Genomic DNA, 24962 nt, shown 5'->3' on the forward strand with positions numbered 1-24962 from the left:
GGCCATGGAGGGATTTGAAAACAAGGATGAGAATTTTAAAATCCAGGCGTTGCTGGATCAGGAGCCAATGTAGATCAGCGAGCACAGGGAGTGATGGGTTAACGGGACTCGTGCGCACAGACCGGAGATGGTAGCTGGGAACTATCTGCTCTGTCTGGCTCAGTACCACACAGGTGGTGTGTTCACCTGTTGAGATATTGGAGCATGGCTATGGACCATTGAAATCCAAACAAGGGGAAAACTTAGGTATTTACAAACTACTCCGATTGGTTCCGACCGTTCATGTATTCCATCCCGGGTTTGGCACTAATTCCGTAATGAGAGAGCTGCAAGATCTCACAGTACGAGGGATCCACATGTTCACAAACGCCAGTATCTCTACATGCTGGAGCCTCAGGATCGAGAGGGTTAAGCTCATGTCTGCTGTCGGTATATGACACTATTTGCTTTTTTCAGTCCTCCATTGTACAATGCACCGCTTGTCTCAGTGAGAGAATAGAAAATAATGGCCTTTCACGAGGAACTGAAGAATCAATGTAATGAGTCATAAATTACAGCCAACTTTGTTTCCTCGACAGGCGATGGCTGGTATAATTTTTTTTCACTGCGGTCCTGACACTTGCAGGTATATAATAGAAGTTTAGAGTTCATCAGTAGGAAACGGAAAAGACCTTGACAAAGATTTAGTCCCAACGTATTGACTGCAACGTATCAATATCTTGGAACCATCTCTATTGTGTACGCACGTGATAAAGTCAACAGGAGTGGTCGAGATTCACTCAGCCACCAATTTCTTTCCGTGTAATGGTGTTTCTCACCTCTGCCCGTTACCACATCCCCTTCCCCAGCTCCCAGTGATGAACTGATCCAGATTGGGAATGGTGTCAGCTTCGGCTCAGTGGGTAGCATTCTCACTGCTGAGTCAGAAAGTTGTGGGTTTAAATCCCACTCCAGAGACTTGAGCACACAATCTTGGCTGACTGAGGGAATGCTGCAGCGTTGGAGGTGCCGTCTTTTGGATCAGACATTAAACCAAAGACCTGCCTGGTCTCTCAGGTGAATATAAAAGATCCCATGGCACTATTTCGAAGAAGAGCAGGGGAGTTCTCCCTGGTGTCCTGGGCCAATATTTATCCCTCAACCAACATCACTAAAACAGATTATCTGGACATTATCACATTGCTGTTTGTGGGATCTTGCTGTGCGCAAATTGGCTGCTGCGTTTCCTGCATTACAACAGTGACTACACTTCAAAACGTATTTCATTGGCTGTAAAGCGCTTTGGGGCATCCTGATGTCATGAAAGGCGCTGTATAAATGAAAGTTCTTTCTTTCTTGACTGAACTACAGGTGTGAACCCCCCCTGAACCACATCCCAGCGCAGTGCTTTTGTATATTAATGAAACAGGAGCTCCTGATGACTTGGTTGTTAATCGAGCAGCCCCGTGCAGCACCGTGCCCTGCAGAGCAGCAAGAAACTAAACTCAGCATTACAGATGAATGAAGGATTGCTGCTCCTGATAATTATCCCTTGACTCCCTGCTAGAAAGTGTGTTGAGTCTGTGTGTTAACACCAGACAGGGACTGGGTTAGAGTCGCCATGGTTTCCACAAAAAAAAATTCCCCGAATAGACTAAAATGAAAATATGGAAAACAAATCCCACATATTTTTTCCGACATTGAAAGTAAAATATTTGGGGACCGAAAGATTGGAGCTGGAAATAGACAAATTAACGCTGTCTAATACATAGCGATGACCCGCCTAACGGCAGCGCTGATCAGACATTAGATTGTACTGTTTCGCAGCCCACCTGAGATTCCGTCCATAATGGAAAACTGGGCTAACCCCAACACCCAATATTCCAATTAGCATTCCTGACACGGAATCTCTACTTCAGGAGATCATAAAATCTAACCCGAAAACCAGAAATAATTTTTTGGGCTAAAAATAAAAGAAAAAGAATTTGCATTTCTATAGCACCTTTCACGACCTCAGGACACCCCAAAGCGCTTTACAGCCAATCAAATACTTTTGAAGTGTAGTCACTGTTGCAATGTAGGAAATGCAGCAGCCAATTGCGCACAGCAAGATCCCACAATCAGCAATGGGATAATGACCAGATCATTTTTTTTTAGTGTTGTTGTTTGAGGGATGAATTTTGGCCCCAGGACACTGGGAAGAACTCCCCTGTTCTCCTTCTAAATAGTGGCTGTGGGATCTTTTACATCCACCTGAGAGGGCAGACCGGGCCTCGGTTTAACGTCTCATCCAAAAGACGGCACCTCCAACAGTGCAGCACTCCCTCAGTACTGCACTGGGAGCGTCGGGCCTGGATTATGTGCTCACAGCTCTGGAGTGGGACTTGAACCCACGACCTTCTGACTTAACTGTGAGAGCGTTACTCACTGAGCCGACTATAAGCTGCGGTCCAGAGATGCAACTAAAATTAAATTGATTCTTCAGTGTGATGTGCGATACAAGGTAAGAGCACACGGAGTTAACTTAGGGGTGTCGTAGCTCAGGATCACTTAGTTACGACTCGTCTGGTCCTGTTGCATACTTTTCCACCAATAACAGGGACATGATGCTGTCAATTAATTGACTTCATTATTACGAGTCTAGATATTTGAGGAATGAGAACACAGTGTGTTTTGGGCAGCTCGCTTTATTTACCAGGTTCTCGCACATAAAACCGTCTGGTGTATGCGGAAATTAGAGAGTGTGACACATCCCCGGAACACAATCGATGATTCTGCTGATGCCGTTAGCTGCAAAAGCCATTCTTTAGTGGTGTATGATCAGAATCTTGACTAGGTCCTCTGGTTGCTTGTGTTCTATTGATAGGGTTAGATAGGAGGAGGCTCGTGTGGAGCATAAACACCGGCATGGACCATTCGGGCCGAATGGCCTGTGTCTGTGCTGCACATTCTATGGTTTTCCTGCACCCTTTGCTCCGACATTGGTATACTTTCTTACATTATTTTGCCTTCCATTTGCTCCCCTCTTGTTCCGAAAGGCACAGCCACTTACTGGGTGATGATCCCATGGGTATTGGCAGCACCCCCAACACCTCAACCAAGTAACCATTTACCACGCAGGCAGCTTGGCCATGGGGAGAATCACACCAGAAGCTGATTCCCATCTTTGCTCAATATGCCCATGTTCAGCATAGTTGTTAGACAGGATTCAGGAACTGATTTCTCTCCTCTTCAAACCAGGGGCATTGGGGTCCTTTGTAGCACTTCCCAGCTCCCCATCACTCCCACAGTACTGACTAGATGGAACTTGGAATCTAATGTGGCTCAGTTCCACACTGGAGTCATACCCAGCACAAAGGACGATGGTAGTGGTTGTTGGAGGCCAATCATCTCAGCCCCAGGACATTGCTGCAGGAGTTCCTCGGGGCAGTGTCCTAGGCCCAACCATCTTCAGCTGCTTCATCAATGACCTACCCTCCATCATAAGGTCAGAAGTGGGGATGTTCGCTGATGATTGTACAGTGTTCCGTTCCATTCGCAACCCCTCAGACAATGAAGCAGTCCAAGCCCGCATGCAACAAGATCTGGACAACATCCAGGCTTGGGCTGATAAGTGGCAAGTAACATTCGCGCCAGACAAGTGCCAGGCAATGACCATCTCCAACAAGAGAGAGCCTAACCACCTCCCCTTGACATTCAACGGCATTACCATCACCGAATCCCCCACCATCAATATCCTGGGGGTCACCATTGACCAGAAACTTAACTGGACCAGGCATATAAATACTGTGGCTACAAGAGCAGGTCAGAGGCTGGGTATTCTGCGGCGAGTGACTCACCTCCTGACTCCCCAAAGCCTTTCCACCATCCACAAGGCACAAGTCAGTAGTGTGATGGAATACTCTCCACTTGCCTGGATGAGTGCAGCTCCAACAACACTCAAGAAGCTCGACACCATCCAGGACAAAGCAGCCCGCTTGATTGGCACCCCATCCACTACCCTAAACATTCACTCCCTTCACCACCGGCACACTGTGGCTGCAGTGTGTACCATCCACAGGATGCACTGTAGCCAAGGCTTCTTCGACAGCACCTCCCAAACCCGCGACCTCTACCACCTAGAAGGATAAGGGCAGCAGACACATGGGAACAACACCACCTGCACGTTCCCCTCCAAGTCACACACCATCCAATGGCGATATATGGAAATATATCGCCATTCCTTCATCGTTGCTGGGTCAAGATCCTGGAACTCCCTTCCTAACAGCACTGTGGGAGAACCTTCACCACACGGACTGCAGCGGTTCAAGAAGGCAGCTCACCACCACCTTCTCAAGGGCAATTAGGGATGGGCAATAAATGCTGGCCTTGCCAGTGACGCCCACATCCCATGAATGAATAAAAAATAAAATTGGATAACTGTTTCAAAGAGCTGGCACAGGCATGATGAGCCGAATGGCCTTCTTCTGTGCTGTATCATTCTATGATTCTATGTTCATATATAGGTGACATAAAATGTATTTTTTTACACACTGAGGATTTTGAATTGATTTTACCGTGCCTACTGTGCTCCTTGTCTACTGTGTGCTGTTCTGAGCTTCAGGATAACACAACCCACTGTCTTGTGCCAGCCAGACTTCTGGGTCTCAGGCAGAACAGCGAAAGTAATATCTCAGCCATTGTGTGAGTACTCAAAGGCTCCTTTCACGGTGAATCCTGCTGTTGAGAGGGTTTCTAGCTCACTCAGGACACGACTGACCCTGTGCTGGGTTCGCGCGTTGTTATTTGCCGATTGGACTGAGGCGGGGGGGACTTGGCCTGTGACGGACGTATTGATCACACTGAATTCTGATTGTCGAGGAGCCTGAACTCGATACAGTCCGTTGTTTATTTGTATGTGCTGTGAACAAAAGTGCCTTTATTAGAGGGGACACTGTCATTCTATTTGTTAACGGCCATATGCGGCCTTGCAAACAAGGAAATTGCCTTTGGTGATCACTGTTGCATGTAGGGAGTTAATGCTGTTGAAGCAACACAATTACCGTGAACAAATTTGATGGATCAAATCTGGTGCGATTTAGTAGAAAGTCTCACTTTGAATGGGCTCAGCGAGGCTTCCTTTACCTGCTGGGGTGCTGTTCCAGAAGATTATGTAGCTGTAGAATTGATTTTTGCAGATTCTCAAACGTCTCTGAACTTCTAGACAGCTTCCCTGCATCATGAACTGGTCCAGATAAGTCCCTGTGTGAAGCAAACGATACTGTGAACACTTAGAAAAAACAAAGAACTTGCATTTATATAGCCTCTTTCACGACCTCAGGACGTCCCAAAGCGCTTCACAGCCAATGAAATACCTGTTGAAGTGTAGTCACTGTTGTAATGTAGGAAATGCAGCAGACCATTTGGGCACAGCAAGATCCCACAAACAGCACTGTGATAATGATCAGATAATCTGTTTTTAGTGATGTTGGTTGAGGGAGAAATATTGGTCAGGACTTTGGGGAGAACTCCCCCCTGCTCTTCTTCGAAAAGTGCCATGGGATCTTTTATGTCTACCAAGGCCTTGGTTTAACGTCTCATCCAAAAGACGGCACCTCTAACACTGCAGCACTCCCTTAGTACTGCACTGGGAGTGTCGGCCTGGATTTTGTGCTGAAATCTCTGGAGTGAGGACTTGAACCCACAACCTTCGGGTCTCAGAGATGAGAGTGCTACTTACTGAGCCACAGCTACGGTGTAACAGAAAGGTTAGTTGTCATGCTGCAGGAGAGGGGACCATAAGAATAAGTATCAGCCAGTGTTCATGAGAGTGCTGGAAACACTCAGCACCGATGGAGACAAGAGATGAGTTGCCGTTTCAAGATGTGGACCCTTCATCAGAGTTCTGACCGACACTTCTGAGACGTACTGTCTCTTCTCACCACTGATACCGCCTGACCTGCTGCATGTTTCCAGCATTTTCTGCTTTTGTTTCAGATTTCCAGCATTTTGCATTTTTGTTTATGAGGTTCCCGTTAGGGTTTAATATCCAGTGACCTTAGGGTCGCCAACTCTGGTTGGGACACATTCCCGGAGGTTTCATCACATGACCGCCCCGTCCGGTCAAACAGCCTTTTTTTCCCATCTCCGGTATTTTTGTAACTAATAAATAAAAGTGTCCAAGTCAAATGAAAAAAAAAATTTTTTAAATGCCCCTATCTGATTTTTATCCCGGATTTTGCTCACCGCAGTGTCCTGGAGATTAATCTTCAATTGATGGAGACTCCAGGGCAATCCTAAACGATGCTGCTGAAAATGTGAGTGTCAGGTGGGGACGGGATTGGGCTGGGCTGAGCAGACGAATAGCCTGCTAACTCATTATCTAAGTGAACTGAAGGTGGCAGGTCAAGCTGTGAAAACCATTTTAAAAAGCATACAGGTTCCTTGGGCCATAGAGTCCGGAAGCAAGAAAGTTATGCTAAACCGTCATAAAACACTGGTTAGGCTAAGCTGGAGTATTGTGTCCAATTCTGGGCACCGCACTTTAGGAAGGATGTCAAGACCTTGGAGAGGGTGCAGAGGGGATTTACTAGAATGGTCCCAGGGATGAGAGACTTCAGTTATGTGGAGAGACTGGAGAAGCTGGGATTGTTCTCCTTAGAGCAGAGAAGGTTAAGGGGAGATTTAATAGAGGCGCTCAAAAATGTGAGGGGTTTTGATAGACTAAATAAAGAGAAACTGTTTCCAGTGGCAGGAGGGTCGGTAACCAGAGGACACAGATTTAAGATAATTGGCAAAAGAACCAGAGGGGAGATGAGGAGAATTTTTTTTACACAGCGAGTTGTTATGATCTGGAATGCGCTGCCTGAAAGGGCGGTGGAAGCAGATTCAATAATAACTTTCAAAATGGAATGGAAAAATATTTGAAGGGGAAAAATTTGCAGAGCTATGGAGAAAGAGCAGGGTGGGTGGGACTAATTGGATAGCTCTTTGAAAGAGCCGGCACAGACACGATGGGCCGAATGGCCTCCTTCTGTGCTGTCAGATTCTATGTCGACTCATACAAAAAGAATGGCCACTTGGGGGTGAGGTGAGGTATCCAGCAAGGCCTTCAGAAGAGGAGAGGGAAGAAAAATTGGCAGAAAAAGGATGATGGTGGGGCGAATAAAACGTGTGATTGTTATCGAGATGTTGGAAGGTGATAGAGGCGTTCACAACTGGTTTGGTTTCTCCCTCTCTAACCCCTGTGGGTTTGGGTAAACAAAGTGACGCACCAGGTTTTTTTTTAAAAAAGACACACACACACACACACACACACACACACACACACACAGAGTGCTTTCAAACCTGCCCAGGAAAGATTGCTCATGCAAACACTTCCATGGAAACAGGCTGCTTCCTGCCTCCTTTGCGTGCTTGTAGGCATGCAGCTGCTGTCTCGGCCTGCTTCTGCGGGGTTGGGGGGGGGCGGGGTGCGGGAGGTGGAGGGGGGAGGTTTGGTCGGGGGGCGTGGGGAGAGGGTGGGGAGAGGGAGAGTAATTCGCTGGTGATATCACTCCAGGGGGACCTCCCTACGGCTGCCGTCTAAGTAGGAGATGGGTCGGAAGTTTACTCTGCACCCTCCTATGACTACTCTGCCTTGCAACACCGGCCTCGTCTGGCTGGCTGGTGAGATCCTGCAACTGCCGGGCGAGGCAGTGACTCAGATCAATGGAATTAAATGGCTACGGGACTTTTTCTATTCCCTGCCAAAAAAAAAAACTGAAGGACAGCATCGTTTTCTCTTCACCAAACGGGAGGGAGGAAAGTCAGAGGAATGAAGTAAGTGAAGTGATTTTTTTTAACCCAGTCTGTTGTTCCACATTACGTTGAACTGATTTAACAAGCTGCCCCCCGGGAAGTATGTTTGGTTTTATCAACTTGAGAGAGCTGTGTGCTTGGGAGACAGGAATTTATCAGGCAGATAATATTTTGGTTGGTAGCGACTACAAGTTATACCATGGGGTTTGCACTTAGAGCTTATTCCCTGGATTTTAAGAGAATTACTGAAGGATTGAGTATCGAAAGTGAGAAGTTTTCAGTATTTATACTGTCCTTGCCGATCACACCTATTCTTTGATCTTGTCGGACTCTGGCTGCTCTCTTGTGTCTAAATTCCACGGGATTTAATCCGTGCTGCTGTAATCTGGGCCGAGTCCTCTGGCTTTTATCAAACCAACAGTAAAATTATTAATTGTGATTTTAATTTCAATTCTTTCGGTTCCTTGTGGAACTGGTGAAATTTAACGAGGCAATGGCTTTGTAAATAAAGAAAGACTTGCATTTATACACTGCTTTTCACAACCTCAGGACATCGTGGAGTGGAGTCACTGTTGTAGGAAATGCGGCAGCCAATTTGTGTACAGCAAGATCCCACAAACAGCTATGATAATGGCCAGATCATCTGTTTTCAGGTGTTGTTTGAGGGATAAATATTGCCCAGGACACCGGGGAGATCTCCCCTGCTCTTCTTCGAAGTAGCGCCATGGGATCTTTTACATCCGCCTGAGAGAGCAGACGTGGGCCTCGGTTTAACGTCTCATCCGAAAGACGGCACCTTCCCTTTATTTGTGAATGGTAATTGTCAGGACACGAACCGTGACACATATGATGTCACCAGTGCGACGCTGGCACATGGCTGTCCCATATCTGCGTCTCCGAGGAAGGGCCCATCGACATCCCATTGTAATTCTTAGTACCAACGGAAGCTGTGAGTGGGTTATTGATAAGATGGTGCAATGGGCAGAATGGAATTCAGTGGCTTTTCTCTCTAGAAAAGAGAAGGCTGAGGGGTGACCTGATAATGATAGAGTTTGACAGGGCAGACGTGGAGAAAATGTTTCCTCTTGTAGGGGGAGACCAAAACTAGGAGTCATAAACATAAGATAGTTGCTAAATAATCCTATAGGAAATGCAGGAGAAACTTCTTTACCCAAAAGAGTGGTGAGAATGTGGAACTCGCTACCACAAGAAGTGGTTGAGGCAAATAGCACAGATGCATTTAAGGGGAAACTAAATAAGCACATGAGGGAGAAAGGAATAGAAGGTTATGCCGATAGGGTGAGATAAAGTAGGGAGGGAGGAGGCTCGTGTGGAGCATAAACGCCGGCATAGACCAGTTGGGCCGAATGGCCTGTTTCTGTGCTGTAGTTTCGATGTAACTCGATGGAAATGTGAGGTGGTACATTTAGTTAAAAAAATAAAAGTAATCATACTTTGAATGGGAGAAGGTTGGGTGATGTGGATGAGCAGAAGGATTTGGATGTTCAGGTTCACAAGATCTTAAAAGCAACACCTTAAGCGGATAGAGCCGTAAAAACGATACTGGAATAGGTTTTATGGCAAGAGATATAGACTATAAAAGTCAAGATCCAATGGTGAATCTGTATAAACTTTAGTAAGGCCACAGTTGGAGGACTGTGTGCAGTTTTGGGCTCCACACAATCGGAAGGATGTGGAGGCAATAGAGAGGGTAGAGCCCAGATTCACTGGGGTGCTACCTGGAATGAGGAAGTACAAATACGACGAGAGACTAGATAAATTGGGACTGTTTTTGTTCGAACAAAGAGATTATGGGGTGTTTGAAATTATGTAGGGATGGGACAGAGTAGATAGAAACAGATAGGCGTCTCAAAGCGCTTTACAGCCAATGAAGTACTTTTGAAGTGCATTCACTGTTGTAATGTAGGAAACGTGGCAGCCAGGTTGCGCACAGCAAGATCCCACAAACAGCACTGTGATAATGACCAGATAATCTGTTTTTAGTGTTGTTGGCTGAGAGATAAATATTGGCCCAGGACAACTCCCCTGCTCTTTTTTAAAATAGTGCCATGGGACCTTTTATGTCCACCTGAGAAGACCAGGTTTAACATCTCATCCGAAGGACGGCACCTCCGACAGTGCAGCACTCCCTCAGTACTGCACTGGGAGTGTCAGCCTGGATTTTGTGCTCCAGTCTCTGGAGTGGGACTTGAACCCATGACCTTTTGACTCAAGAGGCGAGAGTGCCACCCACTGAGCCACGGCTGACATTCACAAAGGCGAGTTAAGGGACATGAGATCCGCAAAGTGAAACGTTCAATATCTCCTCACATGAAGCAGGTCCAGAAGCTCGTGAGGGAGACATACGGCCTGACCTGTAGAGATATTTATCATAATCAGACGGCATTCTGTCTCTAATACTTTTCAACAACAGAAAATGTAGTAACTCTTTTTGTCATTTTTGTAGCTTAGGGAAATCAGTTGATTTTTGTCATGCCATCTTGTCAGTTCAATGTCTTACCCTCGAGAATGTGAGTTTCTGCCTCGTTGAAGCATATAAAATATTAACTGGCCTGGTTAGGGACATTTGTGAATATTTTACTTGAATATAAAGCAGGATCGATTAATATATGATAATAAATATGGAGATAAATATAAAGTGTTGAAAAATTAATGTTAGATCAGATGCCCACTCAACGGGTGAGAAATATTGGAATATATTGTAGGGCAGGTGGTAGAGGCACCGACTTCAGGGGTGTTCAAAACAGAGTTGGCAGCCAGGTATAGACAGGTGGGTACTGGAGGGATGGGCTTCAGTGGGAGAGTTAGGGTACTGGAGGAATGGGCTTCAGTGGGAGAGTTAGGGTACTGGAGGAATGGGCTTCAGTGGGAGAGTTAGGGTACTGGAGGAATGGGCTTCAGTGGGAGAGTTAGGGTACTGGAGGAATGGGCTTCAGTGGGAGAGTTAGGGTACTGGAGGAATGAGCTTTGATGGGACCCCATATCTTCTCCATAACTTCTCCTACTTCCATCTCTGTAACATCACCCGTCTCCATCCCTGCCTCAGCCTATCTGCTGCTGAAACCCTCATCCCTGCTTTTGTCACCTCCAGACTCGACTATTCCAATGTTCTCCAGTCCTGCCTCCCATCTTCCACTCTCCATAAACTTGAGCTCATCTAAAACTCTGCTGCCCGTATCCTAACTTGCACCAAGTCACCCCTGTGCTCGCTGAGCTACATTGGCTCCCGGTCCGGGAACGCCTCGATTTTAAAATTATCATCCTTTTGTTCAAATCCCACCATGGCCTCACCCCTCCCCATCTCTGTAACCTCCTCCAGCCCTACAACCTTCCGAGAATCCTACATTGTTCCAACCCTAGCCTCTGGTGCATCCCTGATTTCCCTGGCCCCACCATTGGTGGCCCTAAGCTCTGGAATTCCCTCCCTAAACCTCTCCATCTCTCTACCTCTCTCTCTCCTCCTTTAAAACGTTCCTTAAAACCTACCTCTTTGACCGAGCTTTTGGTCACCTGACCTAATATCTCCTTGCGTTGCTCGATGTCAATTTTTTGTTTGATAATCGCTCCTGTGAAGCGCCTTGGGACGTTTTGCTATGTTAAAGGAGCTATATAAATGCAAGTTGTTGTTGTTTGCGGCGACGTTTTGGAGCAATGTGTGTGCTCGCCCTGTGGATTCCAGGCCAGGCGAAGGAGGAAAAAAGGCAAAACAAATACCAAAAAGGGCGAGGCCGACCTAAACACAACCACATCAAATTCAAATTTAACAAAAATAACCCGTGTTAGTAATGGGGTTATAAACACTGGTTCTGGTTGTAATCTTGCACACTGAAATTTAGCAATCCCAGGCACGTTGCAGAGAAGAGCAGTCTGGGACCGCTACACTCCCTCTGGGCTGGCAGTGGCGTGCACCACGGAGAGTCCCGAGAGAGAGAGAGAGAAAAGGGAGAGACAGAGAGAGAAAAAAAAAAAACATCAAAGGGATCTCATCGTCAATCGAGAAACAAATAACAAGTTGTGGCCGCAGACGTTACGTGTGAAGCGATGACATCACCTGCGTGTCGTTGTTCTCTGTCCGTCTGTTTACGAGGCAGCAATTCCCCTTCAACTCTTAATGGGTTCTTGCCCCCCCACCACCCAGCTCCACCGCCTCCACCTCGAAGGCATCGACTCTCACTGAGGTTCCTCCCTGCAGGTTTTCAGTGGTACCTCAGACAAGTCGAACTACTTTGTGTGTGAGCCCGGACAGAGAATGTCGGCAGGCTGTTTAAAAAGAAAGAATTTGCATTCGTATAACCCCATTCTCACCTCAGGACGTTCCCCAAGCACTTTACAACCAATGAGGTACTTTTGAAGTGTAGTCACTGTTGTAATGAAGGAAACGTTGGCAGCCAATTTGCGCACAGCAAGATCCCACAAACAGCAATGTGATAAACGACCAGATAATCTGCTTTTTAGTGATGTTGGTTGAGGGATCAATATTGGCCAGGACACCAGGGAGAACTCCCCCTGCTCTTATTCGAAATAGTGCCATGGAATCTATTACGTCCGGCTGAGAGAGCGGACAGGGCCTCGGTTCATCCAAAAGACGGCACCTCCGACAGTGCAGCACTCCCTCAATACTGCACTGGGAGCGCCAGCCTGGGTTTTGTGTTCAAGTCTCTGGAGTGGAACTTCAACCCACAACCTTCATGACTCAAGAGTGCTCCCCACTGAGCCATATATAACCATGACTGGGCCTGATCCCGCCCTTACCCAACACCCAGCCGACCAGAGTATTGTCTCCTCCTCTCTAGCCCGGAGGCACTGAGAACAATTGTAGGACCACTGACGCCAGCCGAACTGACATTATATAATGCCGCACGGAAGGGGAATTGAATCTGGGGACCTTGCTGGCCTGCGTGGTTGGGTATTTAGGAGTTAAAGGGACACTACCACATGATAGCAATCCACAGGCTACAAAAGGTTTTTTTTTAAAGTTCATTCCACATTTAAGGAGGTTTAAACGAGAGTTTCCTTGTAACAGAAGATTACATTTCTGCCTGATGTCTATCCTTTATCCACTTAGTGCTGAGCTGTGGGCTTACTGATGGAGCAAACAGCAGAAAGGAGCACCATTCCGACACAGATAATCTCATTCAGTTTTATTTAATAAGACAATAACTGCAAGCATGTCCAGATTATGAGCAGAGTAAAGATTAAAAAGGTCGGGTCGTTTTAGAAAATGCTGCCTCTCTAACTGGGTTCCTCAGTTTCCCAGTGTGAGTCAGCAAGTTGAAATATATTAAATATCAGAGCAGGGAATGAGATTTGGGGGGAATCAAACAGCAACGACTTGCATTTATATAGCGCCTTTAACATAGTAAAACGTCCCAAGGCCCCTCACAGGAGTGCAATCAGACAAAACTTCTTTACCCAGAGAATGGTTAGAATGTGGAACTTGCTACCACAGGAATAGATGCATTTAAGGGGAAGCTAGATAAGTACATTAGATTTAAAGGAACAGAAGGATATGCTGACAGGGTGAAACGAAGAGGGGTGGGAGGAGGCTCGAGTGGTGCTGGCACAGACCAACTGGGCCGAATGGCCTGTTTCTGTGCTGTAAATTCTATGTAATTCTACATCAAATTTGATAAAGAGACATTAGGAAAGTGTCCAAAAGCTTAGTCAAAAAGGTAGGTTTTAAGGAGTGTCTTAAAGGAGGAGAGAGAGAGGTAGAGAGGTGGAGATATATAGTTTCCTACATTACAACAGTGACTACACTTCAAAACTACTTTATTGGCCGTGGAGCGCTTTGGGACGTCCTGAGGTTGTGAAAGGCGCTAAATAAATGCAAGTTCGTTCGTTCTTTTTATGGAAGCAAATGATTGCCCTGGCGAAAATCAATACTGTATTTGTGTAAGTGCAGTCAATAAAACTGCTATTAAACAGTCCATCAAACAATCAACTCTCGGGAGACGATCGACATTTGCCCTTTGTCAAGGCAGGGAGGCGAGTCATTCACTGTCCATAACCTTGACATGGGAATTTGGTTGAAAGTGAGTTCATTAAAATTGTCCTTCCTCACAGAGATTATTGTTTGAGTCCCCAAACCTGGAACAGAAAACTGCTGAAAGGGTTTCCCTGAAAATTGACATCAGGAAAACCGAACAGGAAAATTGGGGTTCATTTCTAGAGGAATAGAATGCAGGGAATATCTATTGGTTAGGCCACACTTGGAGTACTGTGTGCAGTACTGGGCCGAGAAATTCAGGCGTACCTATATTTGGGCGGTGGGGGGGGGGAACGCAGGGAACAATCCCAGTGCCTGAACGGTGAGAGCCGATATGGAGCCTGGGGCCTGATTACCATTCAGCTGGGGAGTTGTGGACAGTAACAGGAAGATCGGGCCCCAGCGACACCAACAGCGGCCCGCAGGTAAACGATGACGGGGGGCGACCGAGAAAGTGGAGGTGGGGAGCGGGGGTGCGGTGATCGGGTCACGAAGAAAGCAGTGGCCGAGGGGTAGGGGTGTGGGGGGGGGGGGAATCTGGTGGCTCGGGGGAGGTAAGTATATTTTAAAGCCTTCCCTTGCTGGTTGTGGCCTACACCGTCCCCTTTAAGGACCGCCTGTTGGGCAGCATGTAAGTCTAATTCTCCTGAGTGCAGCCAGCATCGGTGCTGGCAGCCTCAGGGAATACCAATCTTGCAACGGGGGCCTCAAACATGCGTTAGGCCTCGTATTTGCCAATGGAAATTGCTTCAGGCATGGGCCCTGCACGGCGAAATTTTGGCCTTTACTGATGGGAGAGTTACCAGCTGAGCTGGTCCTCTCATTAACATACGTGCACTTTCCAGAAGGAGTCTTTGGATTGCAGCCAGGAGAGTAGGAAACCTTGGCAGCCTGTTGCATGCCAACTGGGTGACATACGCACAGTGCGGGAATCGAATCGAGGACTTTCTGGGTCGTAAATGAGCTACAGGAAAGCACAACGATTTCTTTTTCGTTGAGGGGACAGAAACTTGAGCTGTGTTTTTAAAGGCACCCCCACTTTCCTCCTGCCACTCCATCATACCTCGTGGTAGAGTGAGACAATGATGTGTCTCTGTGCCTTTCATATCCTGAAGGTGTAATTTCCGAGCTCGTATAATGCATGCCTGCCTGTAGTGAACAACACAAGGTACTGAGAGTGGAGACACTGCGTTGTCTGCTAAAGTTTGTGGCTTTCTTGTTGCCAAGGAGGAGTAATTTTTGACCAACTTTTACTCAATGTTACAATGAGCTGTCAAGGAGGTTATTGTTCCATCAGGAATAGTGTTATCACTCGGTACTTTTTCTCTACACGCCTCTGAGTCAGAAGGTTGTGGGTTCGAGTCCCACTCTAGAGACTTGACCACAAACTCCAGACTGACACTCCCAGCGCAATACTGAGGGAGCGCTGCACTGTTGGAGGTGCCGTCTTTCGGATGAGAAGTTAAAACGAGGACGTGAAAGATCCCATGGCACTATTGGAAGAAGAGCAGGGGAGTTCTGCCTGATGTCCTGGGCTAATATTTATCCCTCAATCAACATCACTAAAAACAGATTATCTGCTGACTCGTCACATTCCTGTGTGTGGGACCTTGCTGTGCGCAGATTGGCTGCCATGTTACTTACATAACAGCAGTGACTACACTTAAAAGGTACTTCATTGGCTGTAATGGTCTTTGGGGCGTTCTAAGATTATGAAAGGCGCTACATCAATGCAAACTCTTGCTTCCTTCTTACCTCACACCAGGAGTTATCCTGGTTAACATTGTCTCCTCAACCAATACCACCAAAAAACATTAACTGGTTGTTCAGCTCACTCCCGATTGCGGGATCACGCAATGCACAAAATGGCTGCTTCATCTGGTTGCCTAACAGTCATCGCACATCAGAGTGAATCATTGCATATTGAGTGCTTTGAGATATTTCAGAGAGACATGATGAAGTCTGTATGACTGCAAGTTTCTTTCACGTGTATCGGTGGGTGTGTGAAACCTTTGTATTGGGTTCACTAAACTGCGGAAAATCCCCAGCGGCACGAGTTACACATTTGGGTTATGACTTTAGGCGGGATTCTACGATCCGGCATTCCCAGTTGGGGGTGGTCCTGGCAGGGAGATCAGAGGTGTGCTCCCTTTGAGAATAACTCCCCACTGGGAGTGCTGGGTCATAGAATCGCCCCTTTTGAGTCCTTGAGTATTTTGAGCTGTATGACACCAGGATGAAATACTGATGGTTACAGGTGTGTGTCACGGATACTGGTGCGAGCAATTTGGTGTGAAGATTTCAAAGCAGCACACAAAACCATACTAGCAAAATATTAAATCATATTGCCTTAAGGGAGATCTTCCTGTGGAGTGTAAGAAAGGATATTATTAAACTAGAAAGAGTGCAGAAAAGATTTACTAGGATGCTACCGGGACTTGATGGTTTGACTTATAGGGAGAGGTTAGATAGACTGGGACTTTTTTCCCTGGAGAGTAGGAGGTTAAGGGGTGATCTTATAGAAGTCTATAAAATAATGAGGGGCATAGATAAGGTAGATAGTCAAAATCTTTTCCCAAAGGTAGGGGAGTCTATAACGAGGGGACATAGATTTAAGGTGAGAGGGGAGAGATACAAAAGAGTCCAGAGGGGCAATTTTTTCACTCAAAGGGTGGTGAGTGTCTGGAACGAGCTGCCAGAGGCAGTAGTAGAGGCGGGTACAATTTTGTCTTTTAAAAAGCATTTGGACAGTTACATGGGTAAGATGGGTATAGAGGGATATGGGCCAAGTGCAGGCAATTGGGACTAGCTTAGTGGTATAAACTGGGCGACATGGACATGTTGGGCCGAAGGGCCTGTTTCCATGTTGTAACTTCTATGATTCTATGATTCTATGTATTGTTACCAATACACCTACAAGTCTTGGGTTTAGCACACAGATATCATACTCCAAAAGTCACACTTCAAATTGTCACTTTGTTACAGATGCAATCCTGTTGTAAAAGAGAAAGAAAGCCAGTCAGCTAATGCTGAGTTCTGTTGACCTGGAGCCGGAAATTTACGATTACCCGGATTTGCCTGTTTAGACCACTTCTCAAAAATGAGTACCTGAGCAATGGTCCTAAAGGGACATCTCAGGTTAATCGTAGCTCTGTTTTAGTAGCTAGACATCACAGCCTTGCCCCAGAACCCCGACTATCTCAGAGTGATGTCAGTGGACTGCTAAATAAGCCCAATGACTCATCTTGTTCTTTTCTCTCCTCCTCCAGATTCCTCTAGTCTGGTGAATGGCAACCACCAAACGCCGCTTAATGAAGCTTCGAGCAATCAGCTGGAAAGATCCCAAGTCGCTCACAGTTCACTGGTCAGCTCAATCGAGAAGGACCTGCAAGATATTATGGACTCTTTGGTGATGGAGGATGCTACATCTCCTGGTAAAAAACAGGCAACTAGTGCACAGTCCCCTTTGTCTCCAATGGTTAATGGAGGTGGGAGGTACCTCCTATCTCCTCCCATGAGTCCTGGTGCAATGTCAATGGGTTCAAGTTATGACAACATGTCCCCGCCTTTCTCTCCCCTGTCCTCTCCATCTGCCGCTAGCAGTAGCAGTTACACAAGCCATTCACCCAGCAGTCAGGAGCAAGGACCACTCATGCCTCCAACTGTGCCTATCAGATCCTCAAGTTATAACCACAGTGTGCAGCCCCCATCCCCTAGGCCAGTGCCAATCTACAGCGGAGCAGGGATAGACCTGACAAAGTGCAATGGTCTTAGCCCCGGACCACAGCGAGTGCCAGAGAGTCCACGTGTTCACAGGAAAGCAGCCAATGTCCACGAAACTCCACCAAGTCCAACTATTAACCGCAGGGGGTTTCCACTCGATGGTTTGACTTCAGTGATGCTTTCCGATGCCAGGAAGATGCCGGAAAGTCCAAAGCTTTCCCATCAAAGTCACAACGTGCCATCAGTATCCATTAGTCCAAGTGACTTCAGCAGTGGAAATCCCAGAGTTCAAATTGTGACTGTTCCTAGCAGTCCTAGACTTGGAGCCAAGTTTCACCCACCTTCTAGTCCAAGGTCAAAAGTGGCTTCTCTTCAAGAAAGGCCTCCCAGTCCTTTTAGAGAAATTAAGGAGACCCCCATCGACCGATCCATCACTTCCAGCCCGTCTCGGCAGATGTCACCAAGGGGTTTCCAACCAGTGGAGAGCTTAGGATTTGTTCATGTAAATCAGCCTATCCAGTTGCATCCAAGAATCCTTCAACCACCCGAGAGTCCCAGATTGGGTAGAAGGAACATGGAAAGCATGAGAGACTTGCCTCCATTAAGCCCTTCAATGCCCAGGAGGGCCCTACCGCTTACTACATTCTCAAACCTGCCAAATTCTCCTCATGCTAGAACCTCTCGAGATATAATCCATCATGATAGTCCCTCTCCTCAGATGAAACTGGTCAAGGAAATGCCAGAAAGTCCTCGATTTAGACGTAAACTTTCCACAGGTTCGACTGAAAGGAATGGGGACTTCTCATCGCACAGTACGCCTGGGTTAAGCATATTAAGCAGCGGAAGGGGAGTCCGAGATCGCAGTCCTTCCCCAACCTTGCAGTCTGCTGACCTTCCGAGGAAAACCTACGGGAGCACCCTGACCCCTGCTCACAGCTTGACCTCTCTGTCCGTGTCGACGCCACTGCAAAGTCCAAGGATGCAGAGGAAAATGGCCGGAGAGGAGAGAATCCCAGTGGGACGGCAGCGAAAGAACAGTATCTCTGAAATCAGTGACAACGAGGATGAACTCCTGGATTATCACCGGCGGCAGAGGGAGGAACGAATCCGAGAGCAGGAAATGCAGATGCTGGTGAGTGAGCGGATTGTTTTATTTTCCCTTGAGCTGCTGTAGGGTTTGGGCACCTGCGGAGTCTTTTCATCTTCGTAAAGGTAAGTCACAAAGTATAGTGATTTGCAAAGCCGCCCAACCCCTGCTTAATACCCCCACCCCTTTCTCCCTTCTCCCTTCTGTTCATTCTTCCCTCTCTTTGCTCTCTTCTTTCCCATTCTTTCCTCTCTCTTCCCTCTCTCCCTTCTTACTTCTCATTTCTTCACTCTGCTCTTACCTTTTTCCCCTCTCCTTTCTTCCCTCTCCTCTCTCTCTTCCCTTTCTCCCCCCACTCATTTCTTCCCTCTCCTCTCTCTCTTCCCTTTCCCCCCCACTCCTTTCTTCCCTCTCTTCTCTCTCTTCCCTTTCTCCCCCCTCTCCTCTCTCCTTTTCTCCCCTTTCTCCTTTCTTTTCTCTCTTCCCTTTCTCCCCTTCGTCTTTTCTTCTCTCAGCTCTTCCCGTTCTTCCTTCTCTTCTTTCTTCCCTCTCCTCTCCTCGCTCTTTTATTCTCTTTCTCTCTTCCCTCACTCATTTGTTTCCCCCCCCCACTCCGTCTCTCTGCCCTTCCGTCTCTCTGCCCTTCCGTCTATCTGCCCTTCCTTCTCTCTGCCCTTGCAGCAATCACATCACTGTTTTATTCTTCAGTGAGGATGTCATCGTGCATTGAACTCAAGGTGCCTCTGGCTCTCAGTGTCCGATGTGATAACCATTACTGAGAAAACCAGCACAGCAAAGTCATAGAACTGACCCTATCACCTATACAGTTTATATTACACCATGTAATGGATCCCTGGGAGTGATTTCAAGGCAGTAATCTTGAGATTTTTTGATCAATTATAAATCAATTGAGCTTCACTTTGGACTTTTTGCTGGTACTTAAATCCCTTGATTGGATTATATCCTTTAATCATTTTCAGCAGTCTGATATTATGTACATAAACCCCTCAATTAGATTCCAACCTGTAACTCACTCCCCGATATCCATTATCCATGTTGGTTTAGTTCCCTTGTGTTTTCAGGCTAAGTAACTCCCAGCAGCCAGTTCCTCCATTTATGTCACCTCCAGACACACTATTTATATAACATAAATATGTACAAAATGTACGGAATAACGGATGTTAAATATGATCACCCTTTCTTACAGACTTTGAAATGTTTTGGTTTTTTTCCCCTCCTTTCCTGGAAGATGCCGTTTCATTCCGGTTTATATTTCCATGGGTGCTGGGTTCCCTCCGATTCCTCTCCTCCGTGTGAACCTGGACAGAGAGCATCGGCAGGCTATTCAACTATTACAGTCACAGTAGAAAACATCCATGATATTAATAGTCTTGTGTGTCGTGTGCACTTCCTGCAACTGTCACACTCATTTCCTGTAACTGTCACACTCGTTTCCTGTCGCGGTCACATTCGTTTCCTGTCGCGGTCACACTCATTTCCTGTCGCGGTCACACTCATTTCCTGTGACGCTTTTCTGTCATACTTTGTCTTATAAAGCAGCCTGTCCTCTGACTCACCGTGAGAAACAGAATAGAAAATCTGCTACTAAAGGCAAAAATATTTCACGGTGAGATATAATCCTGGAGGTAAATCTCGAACCCACGATGACTTCAGTTTCCACTATGTGTGTGTGTGTTTTGCCCCCTCCTCTCCCCGATTTTCTCTCCGTTGTCGAAGGCACTGACTCTTCCTGAGCCTCCAGGTCCATGGGCACTGGCAGCCCTCCAATAACTCACCCAAGCAGCCACTCTTCACGAGCAAGCCTTAAACTGCGAGTGTCCGCAGGCTATTTCACCAGATGGGGCATCACATCTGAGCTGGATCCTGCCTTCACCCACTGGCCACACACATGCGTCTCTGCAGCAATGTGCTGAGCAGCAGCTGGAGCCCTGATCGAATCTGTCTCCCTCTCTACCACCTCCCCAAGCCTGGAGATCCCGAGGCCTTTGCAATTTCTTCAACCAGCAATGAGATCATGTAGCTCAGACCCATTCGGCCCAGTCAAACACCACATGATTTGAGTGTAGTTTTTAAAACATCGAGTTACATCTAAACTACAGCCCAGAAACAGGCCATTCGACCCAACTGATCACCAAACTCAGGGGCAATTAGGGATGGGCAATAAATGCTGGCCTTGCCAGCGACGCCCACATCCCATGAATGAATTTTAAAAAAACTGGTCTATACTGACATTTATGCTCCACACGAGCCTCCTCCCTCCCTACTTCATCTCATCCGATCAGCATATCCTTCTGTTCCTTTCTCCCTTATGTGTTTATCCAGCTTCCCCTTAAATGCATCTATGCTATTTGCCTCAACTACTCCTTGTGGTAGCGAGTTCCACATTCTTACCAATCTCTGGGTAAAGAAGTTTATCCTGAATTCCCTATTGGATTTATTAGTGATTATTTTATATTTATGACCTCTAGTTTTGGACTCCCCCACAAGTTCTCTATGTTTACCCTATCAAACCCTTTCATTATCTTAAACACCTCTATCAGGTCACCCCTCAGCCTTCTCCGGCCCAGTCTGTTTAGTCTGTTCTGGTATCATCCTTGTGAATCTTTTTTTGCACCCTCTCCACTGCCTCTATATCCTTTCTATAACAGGGAGACCAGAACTGTACACTGTACTCCAAGTTTGGTCTAACCAAGGTTCTGTACAAGTTTAACATAACTTCTATGCAGTTCAATTCTATCCCTCTAGAAATGATTTGCCTTTTTTATGGCATCGCTAATTTTAGTGATTTGTGTATCTGTACCCGTAGATCCCTTTGGTCCTCGACCCCATTTAGACTCTTATTATCTAAGCAGTACGTGGCCCCCATTTTTCCATTATGGTTGACAACAAGGTTTCAGTCTGAATAATATACTTGCAATGCTGTCCTTGTGAGTAGGATAAAAATTCATATTCAATTGTGTGGTTTTCCTCATTCGTGTTGAACACTTTAATTTATTAGTTGTAAAAATATTGGCGATGGAGGAGAAAAGGCTATTTAACCGGGTGAGGCAGTTGGAGGCGGGAAGTCATGTGATGAAACCTCCAGAAATAAGTCTAACCAGAGTTGGCGACCCTATGTTTGAGGCACCATTATCCAGTAACGTAATGTGTGTTACATATTAAGGACATGATTGAATTATTTTCTGTAACGTGTAACATTAATTAGTCAAACCTGATGTATTCATTTGGCACAACAACCAAGGGACCAATAACATATGCAGTGATGGCAGGAAGCTCTCTTCCTCTGTCACAAATGGAAGCAGTATCTTGCTTATTGAAATTAGCTTTGTTACTTTCTTGGCTTCGCCCTCCTGATGGTAATAACAAACCATTTATAGTGCTGTGGGAGGGGGGGTTGCGGGGGGGAGGTTGGGCAGCAGGAGAGGGAGAGAGTAACGACCAAGAAAAGAAAATGGCTTCTTGTGTTTGGAACGTACTTTGTTGTTCTTTAATTGTGACATGTTGAGAAGTATAAAAACTTTAAAACGGTGTATTCGGCTGATTTGATGCTGCTGGGTGGAGGAGCCATTCGCGATACTTTTCCTTGTTTGCGAATCCCTTCGTGGCCTCACTGCACAGTACCCCCTGCCTGTCCTCCAGCCCTACGTCCCAGTCTTCCGACTCTGGACCTCCTGTGGCCGTTCTTCCATTCGTAGCAGAGTTTTCAGGCAATGTAACCTGGCTCCGTGGAACACCCTCCCTGAACCTTTGGGCCTGGCTACTTCTCCCAGCCTTCCAAAGCTGCAGCAACTCGCCAAGGCTTCTTCGGCAGCACCTCCCAAACCCGCGACCTCCGCCAACCTAGAGGGACAAGGGGATCGCGTAAATGGTGAGCACCATCACCTCCAATTCCCCACCAAGTCACACACCATCCCAACTTGGAAATATATCGGCCGTTCCTTCTTCATCGCTGGGTCAAAATCCCAGAACTCCCGACCTAACAGCACTGTGGGAGAACCTTCACCACACGGACTGCAGCGGGTTCAAGAAGAAGGCCCACCACCACCTTCTCAAGGGACAACTAGGGGATGGGCAATAAATGCCGGCCTTGCCAGCGACGCCCACATCCCGAGAATTATTTTTTTTTAAACCGCCTTTTTGGCTGCAATACTCGTCTGCTCTCTACTTGGTATCCAACCTTTCCTATTTGAAGTGCCTTGAGACGTTTTATTACGTTAAAGGTGTGTAGAAATGCACGAGGGAGCCGTGATCCCAAGAGATCATCATTCGCAGTGCGACTGACGGTAGCCGGGTGAGGTGAATTGGCCTGACAGCGCTGTGCAGTTTTTGACTGTTGTTCGCTGTAATTTTGCCACAGCCGGGGCCTCTATTGGTGGGAGAATTAAGGGTTAGAAATCCATCTCGGGCGTTAGCGCATTGCCCGCCTGTTATGCGCCCGCCCGATAGTCAGTCCCATTGAAGTCAGCCTCGGATGAGGCGTATAACAGGTGCCCGTTCTGTGATACCACCAAAGACAAATTTCTACCCCCAAAGAGTCACATTTTCTGCCTGTTGTAACTCACAGAAAGGCCGCGTGCCCCCATGACCTTGTTGGCTCGTTCATTGCCCAGTGTGGAACTGAGTCACACAGGCCCAGGGCAGCTGCAGATTCAGTGGCCAAATCTGTGCTGCGTTGGCTGATCTCAACCAGAGGGGCAGAGACAGCATCCCAGTCGGCCTCTTTGGGCTTGGGAGAGGATAAAACCAGGCACGATTGCTGTTGTTTATCGCTGCACATTGATCCCAGTTAGAAAGTGCGCACAATGGGCGAGAACAAGATTGGACGAGGCTGGGTTGCCCAATCACAGTAGATCAGCTTTTTTGGCACTCAATGTCTAGGGTCACTCGTGAAAAATGGCAGGTTGGGAAAAAGTGCCTGTGGAACTTAACCCCAACAAGAGTCATAACCTTCGGGGAGTGGGGGAAAATGGGTGGGGACCAGTGGACTCTGGTTGTTTTTTTTTTAATTGTGTTCAAATCCCTACATGGCCTCGGCCGTCCCTATCTCTGTAACCTCCTCCAGCCCTACAACTCTACGAGATCTCTGCGCTCCTCCAATTCTGGTCTCTTGCTCATCCCCAATTACCATCGGCCCACCATTTTTTTTTCATAAAATAAACTTTATTCATAAAATTTATAGCAAAACAGACAAAACAGTAAGCACATTCCTTATAAAGTGAAGGGCAAGGCTGGTAGAAGTAGGGAACCTTGGATGACTCGGGAGATTGAGGCACTCGTCAAAAAGAAGAAGGAGGCATATGACATGCATAGGCAGCTGGGATCAAGTGGATCCCTTGAAGAGTATAGAGATTGCCGGAGTAGAGTTAAGAGAGAAATCAGGAGGGCAAAAAGGGGATATGAGATTGCTTTGGCAGATCAGGCAAAGGTGAATCCAAAGAGCTTCTACAAATACATAAAGGGCAAAAGGGTAACTAGGGAGAGAGTAGGGCCTCTTAAGGATCAACAAGGTCATCTATGTGCGGAACCACAAGAGATGGGTGAGATCCTGAACGAATATTTCACATCGGTATTTACGGTTGAGAAAGGCATGGATGTTAGGGAACTTGGGGAAATAAATAGTGATGTCTTGAGGAGTGTACATATTACAGAGAGGGAGGTGCTGGAAGTCTTAACGCGCATCAAGGTAGATAAATCTCCGGGACCTGATGAAATGTATCCCAGGACGTTAAGGGAGGTTAGGGAGGAAATTGCGGGTCCCCTAGCAGAGATATTTGAATCATCCACCGCTACAGGTGAGGTGCCTGAAGATTGGAGGGTAGCAAATGTTGTGCCTTTGTTTAAGAAGGGCGGCAGGGAAAAGCCTGGGAACTACAGACCAGTGAGCCTGACATCTGTAGTGGGTAAGTTGTTAGAGGGTATTCTGAGGGACAGGATCTACAGGCATTTGGAGAGGCAGGGACTAATTAGGAACAGTCAGCATGGTTTTGTGAGAGGAAAATCATGTCTCACGAATTTGATTGAGTTTTTTGAAGGGGTAACCAAGAAGATAGATGAGGGCTGTGCAGTAGACGTGGTCTACATGGACTTCAGCAAAGCATTTGACGAGGTACCGCATGGTAGGTTGTTACATAAGGTTAAATCTCATGGGATCCAAGGTGAGGTAGCCAATTGGATACAAAATTGGCTTGACGACAGAAGACAGAGGGTGGTTGTCGAGGGTTGTTTTTCAAACTGGATGCCTGTGTCCAGCGGTGTGCCTCAGGGATCGGTGCTGGGTCCACTGTTATTTGTTATTTATATTAATGATTTGGATGAGAATTTAGGAGGCATGGTTAGTAAGTTTGCAGATGACACCAAGATTGG

The 24962-nt window shown here is 46.8% G+C and overlaps 1 protein-coding gene across 14 annotated transcripts in view; it reads left to right on the plus strand.

Annotated features, from left to right (window-relative positions):
- The window catches only part of phldb1b (pleckstrin homology-like domain, family B, member 1b), a 283632-nt gene that overhangs the window by 135632 nt on the left and 123038 nt on the right, over positions 1-24962 (plus strand). For 13 of the 14 annotated variants that reach the window (XM_067970865.1, XM_067970873.1, XM_067970876.1 and 10 more), the window contains one exon: positions 17038-18623. In XM_067970865.1, the coding sequence (XP_067826966.1) occupies positions 17038-18623 (1586 nt within the window). Of the gene's footprint in view, positions 1-7516; positions 7780-17037; positions 18624-24962 lie in introns of those variants that run through there. The other variant, XM_067970875.1, reaches the window with a different exon arrangement.

The sequence above is a fragment of the Heptranchias perlo genome, chromosome 33 (genome assembly GCF_035084215.1).
Source record: "Heptranchias perlo isolate sHepPer1 chromosome 33, sHepPer1.hap1, whole genome shotgun sequence".
NCBI lineage: Eukaryota > Metazoa > Chordata > Chondrichthyes > Hexanchiformes > Hexanchidae > Heptranchias > Heptranchias perlo.